Genomic DNA, 16501 nt, shown 5'->3' on the forward strand with positions numbered 1-16501 from the left:
AATATATTTATAAAATTCATTGAACTTGTGATACTACACATATACCTTTATCATTTTTAAACTAAATATTTTAAAAATTATTGTTAATCAAAGTTTTAAAAGTTTGATCGAATATTTTTTAAATGACATATTGGTCGTAATTTCTTTTGATGGTCTCCCACTTTGATAACAGTCAATATCAACAACGGCGAAGAATCACTTATATGCAACTGATCAGATAGTGTCAACTATATATGTTTGTCGGTATGAAATGACTGATCAGATGCGGAGTACCTAATGCTTTATAAATACAGGTGTATCGACTAACTGTTTTAGGAGTCAATGAAGGCTGAATCGATATGACGAAGATATGGTAGGAGGTGGTGAGATGAGTAGCGCGGCCATATTCTTACCAAACACACGGTGAAAGAACAACACCACATCGTTTTTTTTTTCCTTCCAAACTATACCCACTCCCCAGATACATCAAACCAACAATGTCACAGTATAATGCGTGAGAAACCAAACTAAAATGTGTTTCAGTTGATTTATATGTGATGAGTGATAGATAAATTTATCAATTTAGTTTATCAAGTTTTAGATTGCTTAAGTTTGGTTTGAGTATTTTGATTTTGGATAAACTAAAGTTGAAGTTAGAGAAATGTGTTTGCTTGTCTCATGATGTGCAGGTGATGGATGTAACTTGGCGGTTAACGACAGATACTCGAAGCTAAGTGGGTGTTTGGTGCCGAACGATCAAGAAGTCCATACGGAATCAAAGGTGATCCTAGATGTACACGTGGAGGTCCAGCAAAGTATAAAACAGAGGATGAAGATGATGTACTGATAAAGTCAAGCGAAAGGGATACCGGTGCAAATGACAAGACGGCCCGAGGGATAGACTTGCCGGCGATTAGGATCGTAAGACGGAATACACGTGTCGACATCAGAACACTTACTTAAGATGTAAGCAAATAGCGAGTCACGCTTTGAAAAGCGTGTAGAGGGTTTTACAGTTAGATCTCAAACTTATAGGAGGACTAAAGGAGTATGTGCTAACATCAAAAAGCTTGCATCAAGGCGAAGCTATATCATGAAGGCGTCGTGGTCGTTCGATGGACGGAGTAAGAAATGGAACAAAATACCTTCGGTGGTAGGTAGGAGTGTAATACAAGAGATGAGTATTTTGGTAACAAGTTAGAAAACTTATGGGTCAAATTTTCTACATCTATAAATAGAAGGGTATGGCTATGAAAAAGTTTGAAATAACTATTTGAACCCCTTGTACCACTCATTTGAAAGCCTAATATTAGAATTTTAGAGACGAGAAAGATAAGTGTTTAGTCTATGTAATAGATGTGAGTTTTTGAGAGAAAAATCCTTATAAGCCGCTTAAAATAGGGCTGACATATTTGAGCAATGGAGTTTATATTTTTGCATATGTTTGGATTCCCCTCCTTCTAGTATTTCTCTATTGGTTCCCTTACAAGTTTATAAGTTTTTCTTTTTTGGTTATGATTTTTTTTAGCTACAGTTTTTCTTTACCTTTGTGAAGTAATTTTTCTTATTGTTAGAGTCATAAATATTCATATACTCATATATTTAAGAGTGTCTTAAATCTCCTTGCCTCTAGACCATTAATTTAGGAAGTTGCTATTTAATGACTATCTTTTTCTTTGTTATTTATTCAAGTCTCAAGCTTTGTGCATAAAGATATATGAAATTGTCTCGAATAGAGTCTATAATTTGTACTTCATTCGTGAAGTCATGTTGCCTTAAAACTTTCTTTCTTACTTTGTCTCTCTAAAATTTATGTTTTTATTTGTGCGGTTTTGAAAAGCGTTGAGTGAAAAAAAGTAAATCATTTATTTAAAATAATAATAAAACATCTATTTACCTTAGAACTTTCTTACTTTGTTTCTCTAAAATATATGTGTCTATTTATACGTTTTTAGGAGTGTTTGGTAAATAGAGAGTAAATCATCTATTTCACAATAAATTTATAAAACATATATTTACCTCCACTTTAGTTATCTATTTCGATCCTGCAGTATGCTTCATCAGTTGTCTTGTTTGTTTAGACTTTGGACCCCTAACTTAACCTTTTTGGATGGGCCTCGCCGCTTTACTACTTGCTCCCTGCCCTCTCTTTGCTTCAGATGACGAGAGAAAAGCTTCTGTTTTTTTCTTCTCCAGCTCTTGGCTGCTTCTGCGAGAGCAGTAGGCACACTTGGATGTGCTGTTGCAACAGTGACGTTTCGTGTTGGGATAAACCGCAGATGATACAAAACCTGCAGGCTGTTGAGCTGCATTTGGGACTTTTGTAAATTGCAGTGGTCATGATGCTTTGTGTGTTGTTTAGGATCGCTTTTACTTGGTTGGACTTAGAGCTGATGCAAAGTTATTCAATATTAGTTGGACAGCAACTGATTCTTATCCATGCCGACGGAAGCCTTATGCACCGAGAAAGATCGTAGATAGGAAAGATCTGTTATGCACCAACGACGGCCCCTTCTCTTTACCTTTATCGTCTCATACCTCAGTCCATTGCTGGCTTGAATGCTGTCTCTCTTCTTCTTTGCTCACGAGAGTGAATAAGAGGACGACCCACCGGGGGGAGGATGGAATGAGTCGGCAAGGGGATCAACAATCTTCTTTCAGTAAAGGCCCACACATTCTCCTTAATATTGGGATAAAAGGACTCTGAAGAAGGAAACTCTCTTCCCGTCTTGCGTAACTGACCACTGCAAATCAAGTCGAAAGTGCTTATATGCTTAACACGTTTTTGTCTCAATGACAGGCCGCTCGAACATTGTCTGATTTTTTTTTTGAAGAGATTCGATCTTATGTATCTACTTATTGTCTTTTTGCCTTTACTCTCTAAGCTTAGAAACTGAAGCGTGTCATGCCTACAACATGAAGAACGTGAGTTCCTAGATAAAGTTGAGGGCATGTCTCGATCAGGGATTTCAATTTTTTTACAATTTTTTTTCACCGGCAAAAAGATTGAAATTTGCCAAATTTCGCTAAAATTTCGGTTATTTTTCATCATATGTTCCGTGGGTCTTATATGTCAGTGAAAGAAAATTCTAAAATTAGATATTTCGTTATCCTCCGAATTTCTCAAAATTTCAATGAAATTTTAATCCCTGGTCTGGATACAGAGGATTTGGATTTAAATCCTTAACTCGAACCAAATTCCGAGAATTTATCTGCCCTTTTTTTTTTGCCCCCTTTTGCTGCCTGTTCTTCTTCGTGACACACAGGGAGAGGGAGGTCCAAGACATACCCGAGTGTTGCTGCAACTACCATAGTACTCCTAGGTACCATTCCCAGGACCATTTGGTATATCTTTCTCCAGTACAGTGTCAGCTCGCTGAGCCTACTAGCCTGACCAGTCTCTGCACGGTGGCCCCACCCACCAGAAACGCGCGGCAATTATGCATGGCTACTCCTCCCATGATTTGCCATGCCGGCCATCAGCTGTGGCCACAGTCGCAGCAGCATGCTCGAGAGGGAGGCTTGAAATCAGTTTCAGTTCTAGCTCGTTCCGTACTGCTCAACTGTGGTAACGGTAGAGATGATAATGGGACCCATTCTCCGGTCTCCGATGCATAATTCCTCCATTATGGGAGAGGATGGGGTGATTTTTTTTTTCTCCATGTGGCTCTTAACGGGAAAAAACATTTCCCATTGGGTGGGGCCGGGGCCGGGGCCGGGCCGGGGCCGTTTCCCAGCTTCCTATATCCGTTTCACTGTGGAGCTTGAAGTTCATATACCATATGCACTGTAGAGCCTAAAACCTAAGTACATGTGCATCGGCCCAAGCTCAAAAGCAATCATATAAAACAAAGACATAACACACTCCAAACCGACCCCACTCCAATCCTCCCTACCTCTCATTTGTCCATCCTTTTCAGAGGTCAAGAGAGTGATACTATTATATTTAGCTGAATTAACAGTGATAACCGGTTATATATTAGGGTTTGATCCACACGAAGATGATCATGACCCGCTGAAACTAGTTACAGCTACACATATGTAGCTCACCATGCATGTAAAGTTCGGTCATTCGATCATTTGAGCTGCTGGAAAGAAACGCCGGCGCACTAGTCAACTGCTACTGCAACAACAACATGAGATTAGATGCATGCAGGCAGAGTTAGTTGACCACTGAAACACACACCATGGACCGTGCCGAGCTGCTACCGCGCGAAGCAGACTCTGCAGGTGCACGAGAAAGAAAGAAAAATACGGTGCTGGTGGCAGCACGAAAAGGAGAGGGGGGAAAGCGAGCGGGGATCATCGCCGGATCGGCAAGTACAGTCGCATTCAAGTCCTGCTTCTGCTCGTCCAGCTGCAGCCGGCCCCATGCAGCAAGATGCTGCTGGTATGCAGCTACCGTGCAGATGATGCAAGCACCACTACAGTGCAGTACTAGACGACCAGACCAGCTCCTGTAGATGCGTAGGAGTACTCTGTACTTGGCTGGGCTGATCTAGCGAAGTAATATTTGCTTAAAAGAAGTTTGTTTAGTTAGTTTTATATATCTAAATAAGTTAAGTTGATTTTTTATTTGGTTGATTGAATTTAAGATTGTATGAGTGGAAGTAAGAGTTAAGATTATGATTTGTTACTCGCATGAAGATGATTTTATGACACTGACAAGTGGATCTGTCTATATAAGTGGATAGAAAATCTACATCAGTCGAGGCAGTTTGCGGAGTACAGCTTGAACAGAGCTTTACTCTCAAACTATGATATTGCCTCTGTTAAGTTAAACTAAAATAATAGATACAGATAACTAAATATATTTCTCTATAATTAGGTTATACACTAAAAAAGATTCACCCTGGAGAGTTGCAGTTTTTTTTTACCACACCTGCTTTATTAAAAGATAGGCCTCTAAATATGAATCAGCATTTTGAGTCTTGTCCGAAAGTCATGTTGAGAAATTCATGTGTTTTAGGCTGGTTTTATGGGTGGATTTGGGCGGGTAGGATTTGAGAGCTCTCTCAACACCCTTTTTTTTAAACCATCCTGTCTCAACTCTCAACATTCATCTCTTTCAGCGTGCGAGTCCGGACATGGGCACCCCGAAATTCGCCGCCGACGAGTGTGACATGCATCGGTTCCGATCGATCAGGCATCCACCTTCAACTGCTGCACGCCGGTTGACAAAATTGCAAAAATAATATATACATTGTCAGGCCACAGCAGCACGAAAATGAGTAATCGTGACATGGGGACACCAAAATATGTAGGTACAAGGACACATGTTATTCTCGTGCTACCGAAGCGCGGCAATACCTATTCTCGCACCCATGGAAAACAAATTCGGCCATTTTTTTTTACCGATTTTCGGTTTTATCGTCACCCTCGATATTTAGTTTATTGGCTGAAATTATTTAATTTTGACCAAATTATTCAAATGTGACCCAAATTTGACCGAAATTGGACCAAAATCGGACCAACAAATTCTGATTTTCGATCTTACCAGCGCCCTTTGATTTTTTTAAAAATCCAAAAAAATTTCCATGCTCGCGCCACGACAGCGTGAATAAAAATAATGTCACGTACCGGTCATTCGCGTAGTAATTTTGTGATGTCGCATCTTGGCCCGTGTTATTTTCACGCTACGGTAGCGCGATAGCCACGGTATCTAATAAGATTACATACCCCTATCAGTGGTAGACCTATAACCAAAATATTCGAATGTCCCACTTGTTATGCTAGAGATGTAGGTACGTCCTATTTAAAAGATGTCCTATAAATCTGATACATATAAAATATTATTAAAAACGTAAAATTACTCAGTGTCATATGCATCCCTAACTTTAACCTGGATCCGCCCTAGCCCCCACACTGACTAATGAGGCAGTTCGACAGGAGTTCCCACTACCATTAGGAGATCGTGTCCCTGCCAGCATGCACACGTGATTACGTAAGTTATAAACACATTACTTGTTTATACACTTTGGTTATTCCCCTTCAATGACTCGAACAAGGGTCTACCAAACAGCCTCCCTGACCTGACTACGAGGATGTAGTTCTAGGTTAATTAATTTGTGGGTTCAGGAGGCCGAAGCAAATTTTATAAAATCTAGTTATACAAAAGACTAACTTTCTTATTATAATATATGTTTACTCTCTCTTTTCTTTTCAGCTCAGTCGTTAAATAAAAATAAATGATATAAATAGAATCTCATAAGAATCTTTCTAAATAAAATCTTATAAAAATTACTTTTAAAGAAGACACTCCAAGATACGATCCAAGAGGGCACATCTTATGACCAATACACGTACCAGCAGTACCTATATTGGTACGTACCATGGACTCGCACTAGTCTACTCCACGTCCAGGAGCCGTGCACCGTCGCTGACCTCTACCCATGGTAGCTAGCCAAGAGTATTAATTTGTTATTGCACGTACGTTGGTGGTATGTGATGTTTCAAAAGAATATGCCATTCATAATGGACACATTATTGTTTTGTCTTACAATTTCCCATCCATTGCACAGGCCGGGCACGGGAGAGAGATACACCACGATGCCAGCGGTATGACCAGCAGGCTCCGTGAAGGCGTTATCACATTTGGCGGCGAAGGGCCGACGTATCGTCGAGGTTGCTTGGTGTCGGAACGTGGACACCGTTCTACGTGAGGTCAACTCTAGCAGAACCTTCAAATTTGCAAATTTGGATGCTACAGTGTTTTACGGGTTACAGTAGTAGTACTGTAGTATCTTCAGCAGAATCGGTACTCGGTGCTGCAGTGTTGCTACGATGTTGCGGAGGGAGAGGATAGAGCTGTAAATCTGTGGCATTACTGTAGCATCCGCAATACTGTAGCAACACTCTGGCAGTACTGTTCACAGAGGCTGATAGCGAGACCGGAGAGAGAAAAAGAGGAATAGAAGGTAGTAAATGGGGTACCTACTGAAGATAAAAAAAAATAAAGGATGTTGTAGTACTGATAGAGGATGCTGTAATAGTATTTTTGAGGATAAAAATTTAAAGTAACTACTAAAAATGATCTGACCCCAAGTCGACAACGTGTACTGCCCAAAGCCCCCATGAAGTCCTTAATTTAGTTCTGCATGGTCTGCTTATTTCCTCCGTAAGAGTTTTCAGCCTTTTATACTGAAGGAAACACGAACAGTTTTGGTTGGTTGAATCCATTTTTAACTTATTTTGCATTTTTTTAAACTTGTCGCTATGCATTTTTTTTTGAACTTGTTGTTTTGTATTTTATGCCACCATCGAAATAAGAAGCTTCCTTTTTCTCCCAGCATTCACTGTTTATTTTCTCTCCTTTTTTCAGAAAAGGTGTCAGATTGGACAAATACAAACGTTGTATTGGCAAATGAACCGGTTTGGCCTTTGGGCTATCTGATGGTTGCAACCCCTGCACAGGCTCCGGAGGTATACCATCTGAAATAAGAACAATAAATTGAGTGCTCAACGTATTTTTCAGACGTTGTTTTATTTTGTTTGACAACGGTGTCTTCCCTATATTATGTGGCAATTCATCTTTCTTGATAAAAAGATCACTACGTAAGAAACTAACATAAAAGACATCATAATAGTGGTGGCTGCTCAGAAATCATCATTAATGTTATATTAGTGATAGATCCAATAATGTGACATCGAGTTGAGACCCGGCTAAAATCCGTCACTGATAACACATCATTAGTGACGGGAGAGGAAATCACTCGTCACTAAAAACCGCAATGATAGCTCACATGAAAGCCCATCACTGATGACAGAGCAGGTAAAGATGACACATGTCACAAAAGATAGCTTCCGGACCGCATAGTGCAGTTGCCACTTATTAGTGACATGTAACAACTATGATCCATCACTAATGTGAAAAGTATTAATAACAGGTGATAGCTATAACCCGTCACTAATGACTGGTTGGATCTCGAGCACTTCTATGAGAATAACTGATCAGAAGAATGCAAATTAGTGATAGTTATAGCTATGACATGTCATTAATGATCGGATCTCGAGCGCTTCTATGAGGATAATTGGTTCGAAGAACGCACATTAGTGACAGGTTTATCAATGTAAATAATATAGGGGTCCCCTAGTGGGATGGCCCGTAACGGTCAGTTTTAGGTAGTATCCATTTTCGTTTTTTGGCCCATGACCCACGCGCGACCAGTCGACGCAAGCGCGACCACGGCCAGGGCCTTCGCAGGATTCTCCGTGACCAGTCCTTACTGGTTGAGGGGCAGGTACTCGTATAGGCAGGTCAAATCTCATTTAATGCCGCTACGCACACCGTTTTCCTTCCCCAGGCAGTTCACTCCGCCTGAGGCGACATGGTCGGCACGGAGTTCCCGTATTCCGTCCCGTAAACATTAATTGTTACGGAACGGGCTCACAGACGTGACAGGGGGCGCATCAGGCGCGCGTGGGAAGCCTGCGACAGGACAGGGCAGGCCATGCGCTTCGGGCTCGACAAACGGGGGTGCGACCGATGGACGAGACGGGCGCCGCAGGGACCCAGGGCAGGCACAACGCATGTATACTTGTAATGATTATTTATATCATTTCTCTAGGTAGGCATGGGTCTTTTTGTTGGGCCCACCTGTAAGACTTCTACCCCCTGGTCAGATCTCGAGCACTTCTATGAGGATAACTGGTCAAAAGAATGCAAATTAGTGATAGTTATAGCTATGACCCGTCACTAATGACAGATCGGATCTTGAGCACTTTTATGAGGATAATTGGTTCGAAGAACGCACATTAGTGACAAGTTTTTCGATGTAAAGAATATAGGGGTCCCCCACCAGGATGGCCCGCAATGGTCAGTTTTGGGCAGTATCAACTTTCGTTCTTTGGCCCATGACCCACGCGCGACCAGTCGACGTCAGCGCAACCAAGGCCAGGGCCTTCGCATGATTCCCCGCGGCCAGTCCTTACTGGTTGTGGGGTAGGTACTTGTCTAGGCCAGTCAAATCTCATTTAATACCGCTACGCACGCCGTTTTCCTTCCCCATACAGTTCACTCTGCCTGAGGCGACATGGTCGACGCGGAGTTCCCATATCCCGTCCCGCAAATATTAATTGTTGCGAGACAGGCTCGCATACGTGACAGGGGGCGCATCAGACGCGCGTGGGAAACCTGCGACAGGACAGGGTAGGCTAGGCGCTTCGGGTGCGACAAACGGGGTGCGACCGATGGACGGGACAGGCGTCGCAGTGACACAGGGCAGGCACAATGAATGTATGTAATGATTATTTATATCGTTTCTTAGGTAGGCATATGTCTTTTTGTTGGGCTCACCTGTAAGACTTCTACCCCTGAAATATAAATGAGGGAATATCTTCTGTAAAGAGGGAGGATGAAGAAGAATACACATGATATATGGCTATTACCTCACAGGAGGCCTGAACCTAGAGAACTCTGGTGTTTTTGAGCAATAAACACACACACACATTTCACAGGCACACCCGGAACGTCGATTACGCACTCACTGTCCAGCATACGCTGTAATCATTGTCAGGGATTCGACAAGTTTATAGCTATGACCCGTCACTAATGATCTTCTGACCAGCCCTATTCCTTTCGACCAGTATCAAAAAGCTACTCAAAGTATGAATAGAGTTATTAGTGATGGGTGATAGCTATAACCTATCACTGAAGATTAAATACAACTTATTTTATAAATTCATAATTTTTTTGTACGAGATCGGTTGAAAACAAACTTTATATAAAAATTATAGCTCTCGACGAGATCTACAACTTTGTAGTTAATCAATTTTTTATTTGGAATCATATAGATACATAAATAAACATCTAAAGACCGTTGAAGGAAATCACACACTTGACCAAATGGCTGGATTTAGTGTAAAACTAGTAGGAATGATTTAAAAAACCACATATAGGATCACAAAGTTGAAAATTATAAAATCAAAGAATTTTTATGGTGAGTTTAGTAACTTGGATTTGTAAATATCTACGTAACACTAATTTTAGATATAACACGATGTCTTAAAAATTTTAGATAAATTAGAAAAGATCAATTTCCGATTAAAATTTTAGAGATCCCGTCGAAGGTTTTTGAGCTTTTTTTAATCAAAAAAGGTACATGTGTAAATGCTTGTAGTGTTGTTGACGATGATGTCCCCCGTACCCACGACCTCCGAAAAATCTCTTTTGATGCCTTGGCTGAGTGTCATGCGCTTGTAGTGAGCATGGAGAGCAGCAGCAAGCAGCAGGAGGAGAATGTCGCGGAAAGGGCCAATCGCCTTGTGCTATTATCTTCTCTGCTTGCTCAACCACGTGAGTTCCACTCTTCCCGACCAAGGAAAGAAGATTTGCAGAGGAAAAGCTCACAGGAGGAGGATGGCCGAGGCGCCGGCTGCGGAGCCCTGAGCATGGGTCAGGCCTAGAGTGCAATTTGATGAACCTAAAGTTACTTGTTGATCCTCTTTTAGTTTAATTTATTATGCTAGTTTTCTAAAAAATACTCATTTTAAGAAAAATAATGTTATTAATAGAACTAAAAAAGGTCGGTAGGTAATTTGCACCTCTAGTTGGGCCAGGCCAAAAAAAAATCGATTTATTTCGACCTAAAATGGTTGCCTATGCCCGAACCTAAAATCCCACCGAGCAGCAAAATTTGGCCGTGGTCGAGTTGTGCTCGGGCCACCCTATGATTTATACATTGTAAAATAAATTAATTAAATATTTTCGGTCAGACCTCATTTTTTTGGGCTGCTACCTTGCCGCCAAGCCCGTCCACAATAGCCAGCGGGCCTAACTATGCGGGCCAAAATCGGGCCGAGCTTGGGTTTCTTCCGGACCGGGCTTTTTTTTCTCCGGTCTAACTGCGAAGGGTCTCTCTACTAGCACGACCGACGTGCTTGTAGCCTGTGATCGCCGACAACAATTCATGCTCTTGATCCAGATCCGCAACGTCGTCGTCGTCCCCATCCCCTGGGCATGCGGTTCTTCTCTTGTCGGTTAGGAAGATGTAGATATGTGCAATTTTCTTGTTGAATCCCTTTGGTTTTTGGATGGATTCTTTGGTTTCCATCGATTTCTCCATGGTATTAACGATTTTTGCTACCCCTAAACGCTAGTGGGTAGGAGAAAGCGACCGGGAGATGGAGATGTATGTGCGTGCTTCATGCATGTACTCGTACATCCTGTTCTTAGACCATTCTTAACCATATTCATTTCATTCCTGATTCTCTTTTCCGTTCTGGTTATTTTATTTTCTTCTATCTCTAATACTTTTCATTCGAAAGGATTTGTGAAAGTAAAAAAAGAGATAATCTTATGTTACAGAGAATAGCCTTAAGAACCCTTTCGTGATAGAAACAGTAAAAAACCATTAAAATACTTTAAAAACGAAAATTTCTTCGCAAAAGAATTTTCGTCCACGAAAAGAACTCAATTGAGATGGTCTTAAGCTTACGATGCACCTAACCTGTGTCTTTTTCTTTTTGTGAAACAAGGAGGGAGCTCCTTCACTGAACATTGCAAAAGATGCCCGGACAGGTGAGCGCTACTAGTAACGGTGAATTTCCTTGCCTTGTTATTGGAAGCATGCAATGGCGGTGCAGCCTATGCTTCCTTATGGTAAATCAAGGTGCATCTTTTTTCGTTTTTCTTTTCCTGATTAATTTCATCCTCAGCGGACAGCAAAGTGCCAATTTCATACCTTGTGTGCTCCCTTTCTGTGACGAATGGGTTTGACGGCGTTCGTTTCCCTGGGATTTTGCGAGCAGCGTTGGAAACTGGCGTGGTTCAACGAAAGAGAAAGCAAGGTTTTGGAGACATGGTTACCGTTCTGCTATGACTTATCTTCCAATGTCACTAAAAGGAGCTTCTCATCTCTTTCCCCGAATAACGTCTTATGCTTCGGTGATTATATTGTTCTTCATGGGAGAGTGCTTTCCTGCACCGAGGTTGTCTCTGTCACCGAGTCTCGATCACATATGGGTAGTCTACATAGTCGTTACCTTGGTTTGTGATCTAATCCTCGTATTTGTGGTTAAAAAAAAAAGTAAAGACAATCAAAAGGAGTTGTATAGATACATCTATGTTAAAACTATTTCTCAATATAAAAAATATGACTTGTATAATGAGAAATAAAAATGATAAATTTCACATCCTAAAACTTGTATTTTCTTTCTTTCTTATTGTACAAGTAATTGTTTGAGTTGAAATATTTTAGAGGGTTAGATGATAGCATCCCTTACACCCCGTATTTCTTTTCAGAATTTTTCATGGTATTTTGAATTTTGAGAGTATTGAATGTAATTTTTTATTTTTTAACATGTCTCCCATTGAAAACAATACATGATTATATAATTGCAAAATTTCAAACCGGCGCATATGTTTGCAATTTTGGATTTAAAAATATAAAAAAATCTTGAGTAGTTCGCCCTGCGTATAGGAATTCCAATATGGATGCTGCTTGCTACGAGCCCACGATTGCAGCAGAAAGGGAGGCCCGGAGGCCCAAGATCTTGCTGGGAGTAGCCCATCATGCATGGCACCGGCCCGGCCCACAGTGGCGTCGACGGCAGCGGGCCAAGACGTGTAGCCCATGAAGCATGTGGTTTGGGCCACCACGAGGAATTTTCCGGCACGGATTGCCAGGAATGGGCCTTGGGCTAACATGTTTTCTAACTCCGAAACCTTGTTGGCCCATTTCCGTCTGCCTTTTCTTTTTCAGGACTCTGTCCCAAGTTACCATCCCACAGTATCACACCTATATCCAAAGTTACCATCCTCTCTCTTAAAAAGTAAACTGGGTGACATCCAGTTTGTGTCAGGATAGGAATGAACTTGATCTACGCTAGTATAATTTAATTAATTAACTAACTTGTTATTTTGACTAAGCATGGATCACGGATGGTTCCACGCACATCTTATATCAAGAGCCCACCAGCTGGTCACTCAAACATACCCTACCCTGATAACCAAGAGGCTCAGTGTTTAGATGGTTGTATCTTACTCATTATAAATCAAACTCAAGGTTTGCCTATTTTATATCTTATTAAAATAGAATATTCCAGAGATAGATATGTTTGTCGAAAATGAGGTACATATGGTAACTTTATCATTATTCAAGCTTCATATCTTCGGTTTTCATTAGACGTTATATGAATATGTATATACGGTGGTGTGAGTGTGTACGTATGTCTACGAGTTATACTGATATTCTTTAAAAAAAATATATACTTACCTTTTTCCGGGGTCAATGACAATGGAGGAGAGACGAGAGAGATCTCGTGGTCCCCCTCTCTCTCTCTCCATAGTACCGCCAGCACAGCACCATTGAATGATTCGGTCATGCGCCTTCTCTTCCAACCAACACTCTCCTCCATGCTCTGGCCTGATCCTGACGATCTGCATACTTGGCGAACCACGAACCAACACCACCAGAGACCTAAAACCCTTCTGCAAGATGAGAGGGTTGTCACCTGGATGCTGATGCCACCATTCTGTGCTCAGATCGTCTTCACCTGCCGAAAGCTTGACAGACGATGCTTAACAGCATCGATCGCCAGTGCTCCCAGAAAATGAGGGAGGGAACAGAATCCCAATTCCTCGCTTCAGAATGCCCCCATTCGAACCGAACCAGAGCCCCAGATCCGTTGCCCAGCTTCAATGCATGCATTGCATGCACGGCCCATTGGTCCCTGCTTGGCTGACGCACAGTCCTGCTACAGGGTTCCAACGTCCAGCCTAGCACATTGAACCCTTCAGCAGTAGCAGTAGCAGTAGCAGCAACAGCTCCCTCCATAGTTGTTTATCTGCATGTGCACATCAAAGACTCAGAGGCACACACTTGATCACCAGCAGCACAATCCTGTGAAGATCAGAACATCCAGTCAGTCTGGTTTTTGCACGATCCTGAGCCAGGAAGCAGCTGATAATCCGATCAAATGCTGGCCAATTAAGGACTAACAAGGAGGGCAGCTTGATGTGCAATGCTGTGCTGAGTTGCCCCCATGTGTGCTTTCTGGAAGATGAGAGAGTACTGCTGCCACTGCTGTGGACCATGAGACTGCAGTAGTGCCCACATTGATCGCCCGGTTCCCGTAAAAGATGATACTCGCCACATGCAAGCTCTGACCAGCCCTTAAACCCCTTCAACCTCTGTTCCTCACACCATTAACCACGGTTGATTAGCTTGTCCATCTCACATGGGGACCCTAATTAGTAGTTAGGTTTTTCCTTGTTTCATAGTGTTTGCAATAAACGTTGGGAGTCATTTGTGGTGGTGGGTACAGAATTACAGATATGTAACTCCATTTCCCTGCAATTGAGAACTCCACTCAACTTGCAGCTGAGTAGTGGAACAATCTAGCATGCAGTGAAGTGAGAGTCTGAGAGTGATGAGTGATCCATCATGATAGTATCACGAGATCACGTTCCACTTCTCAGAAAGCTCCTGCGACCTCATTCTGCTTCCTCTGCATTCGCAGCTGCTGCTGATGCAAATGCTTAATGGAGGAGCAGTCGCAGTGGTACGGCTACTAGCAGCGGCTGCAGCCTTGTTCTTGTAGTAGTGAGTCTTCTGCAGATGGGCAAGGCAGGCAGGTGGCTCAGAAGCTTCTTCGTGGCCGGCAGGAAGGGCAAGAAGGCCAGGGACAGGGACAGGGCCGACCCCGACAGCCAGTCGGTGTCGTCGGCATTGCCGACACCGGCGTCGACGCCGTCCGCGAAGGAGAAGAGGCGGTGGAGCTTCCGGCGGCCGGCGGCGGCTACCAGCGGTAAGGTCGAAACGAGCGCGTCCGGCCAGGGCCCGCTCGCGTCCTCGTCTTCGCAGTGCTTCTCGGAGGCGGAGGTGCATGTGGCGGTGGTGCAGGACCAGCACGGCGTCGTTGCCGTCCCCGAGGCCGTGGCGGCCACCGCGGACACAGTTATATCGCCGCCGGCATCGAAGAGGAGCGGCGGCGGTGACGATGAGGAATCCGCGGCGGCGATCAAGATTCAGTCGGCCTTCCGATCGTACCTGGTACGCGCGATTCTCGCGTTGCATTGCACTTGCATCGATTGTTTCTTGGTTTTCTGCGCAATTCGATGGAGTGAAATGGTTGGCGATGCGCAGGCGAGGAAGGCGCTGTGCGCGCTGAGGGGGATGGTGAAGCTGCAGGCGATGGTGAGGGGCCAGCTGGTGCGGCTGCAGGCGAACATGACGCTCCGGCGCATGCAGGCGCTCGTCGACGCCCAGAGGTGGGCGCGGGCCGAGAGGCTGCGGCTCCTCGAGGACGACGGCAGGCAGCTCACCACCACCACGCCGCGTCCACCGCCGAGCCGCCAGTCGCCGCAGCACTCGCGATCTCGGAAGCCACTTGTAAGCACTGGCGTTCTTGAAAACAATCGATCATGGCACGATAAGTTAGCAATGTACGCGGTTGGCTGTGCTGTACAGGAGGTGGTGGAGAGGGGCTCTGAGGAGAACATCAAGATCGTGGAGGTGGACGACGGCGGCGAGGCGCACGGCGCGCCGAGGGCCTGCGCGCGGCGCGGCGGCAGCTGCTACTCGACGCCGCTGAGCCGCACGCCGGCGAAGGCCGAGCTTTACCCGAAGGTCTCCCCGACGGCGTCGGCGCTGACAGACACGAGCGCGCGGACGCTCAGCGGCCGGTTCGACGACCTGTCGTTCACCTCCGCGTCGGAGCCGAGCCGGCGCTGCAAGGCGTGGCGCGCGTACCACGCGCCGCCGTTCGCGGTCCCGTTCCCTAACTACATGGCGAACACGGAGTCGTCGCGCGCCAAGGCGCGGTCGCAGAGCGCGCCTAGGCAGCGCCCGGTGGCGTCTGAGGCGGCGGCCTCGCCGTCCCTGTTGTGCGGCGAGCGGCCGCCGAGCGGGAGCGGCGACCCACGGTGCAGGGCGTCGCTGGACCCGCTGGACCTGCCGGGCGCCCGCGCCACCGCGCCGCGGTGCTCCGCGGGGCGCATGGAGCGATGCGCGTCGCGGGCGCGCGCGAGCGCGAGCGAGTTCGGGTCGCCGAGCACCGTGATGGCCTCGACCACCGCGGCAATGCGCATGGCATGAATCTCAGTCGTGGTGAGCGAGGAGGGACTGAAGTTTCAGTGTCGTTTGCTGTAGAGTTTGAAGAACGGAACCTTCAATCTTGGTGTGTTTGTGTGCCTATTTTGTCAGTGTGAATGCAGGATATGCTTTTGTTTTTGTTTCTTGTGGTGATTTTGGTATTGGAGCGAGTGTGAGGATCTTTTCAGTTCTGGTTCTTAAAAGTGTAGATTGGAGCAAGCAATTTATTAGCAAAGGATGACATTGGCTTGACAAATAGCTGAATCTTTCTACGATGGCTTTTCCACTTGTAAGTACTACTATAGCCGGTATTTGGCCAAAATAGTTTGAAAGAAATTTAGCGAACTTTAAATTTGACCAAATTTTGTCAAGACCACGTACCGGTGACCGATAGGGTTCACCTTACGGGAGATCGCCAATACGGTTGGAAATTGCCGATAGCATGATCAATGTTAACCGGGCGAACCCTGATCGCGTGTGACCTAAGA

General features: G+C 44.4%; 1 protein-coding gene across 1 annotated transcript; it reads left to right on the forward strand.

Moving 5' to 3' along the window:
* The first annotated feature begins 14071 nt into the window (after positions 1–14071).
* Positions 14072–16016, forward strand: LOC133904618 (protein IQ-DOMAIN 19-like). The gene is made up of 3 exons (XM_062346091.1): positions 14072–14972; positions 15066–15311; positions 15390–16016. Exons 1-3 carry the CDS (start codon positions 14538–14540, stop codon positions 16014–16016), a joined length of 1308 nt encoding a protein of 435 aa, XP_062202075.1. The 5' UTR covers positions 14072–14537.
* The last annotated feature ends 485 nt before the right edge of the window (positions 16017–16501 follow it).

Source organism: Phragmites australis, chromosome 22, assembly GCF_958298935.1.
Source record: "Phragmites australis chromosome 22, lpPhrAust1.1, whole genome shotgun sequence".
Taxonomy (NCBI): Eukaryota; Viridiplantae; Streptophyta; class Magnoliopsida; order Poales; family Poaceae; genus Phragmites; species Phragmites australis.

Coding starts and splice junctions, on each gene's coding strand:
- LOC133904618 (XM_062346091.1), top strand. CDS start 14,538: ATGGGCAAGGCAGGCAGGTGGCTCAGAAGCTTCTTCGTGGCCGGCAGG. Junction 14,973..15,065: donor CGGCCTTCCGATCGTACCTG/GTACGCGCGATT, acceptor GGCGATGCGCAG/GCGAGGAAGGCGCTGTGCGC. Junction 15,312..15,389: donor CGCGATCTCGGAAGCCACTT/GTAAGCACTGGC, acceptor TGTGCTGTACAG/GAGGTGGTGGAGAGGGGCTC.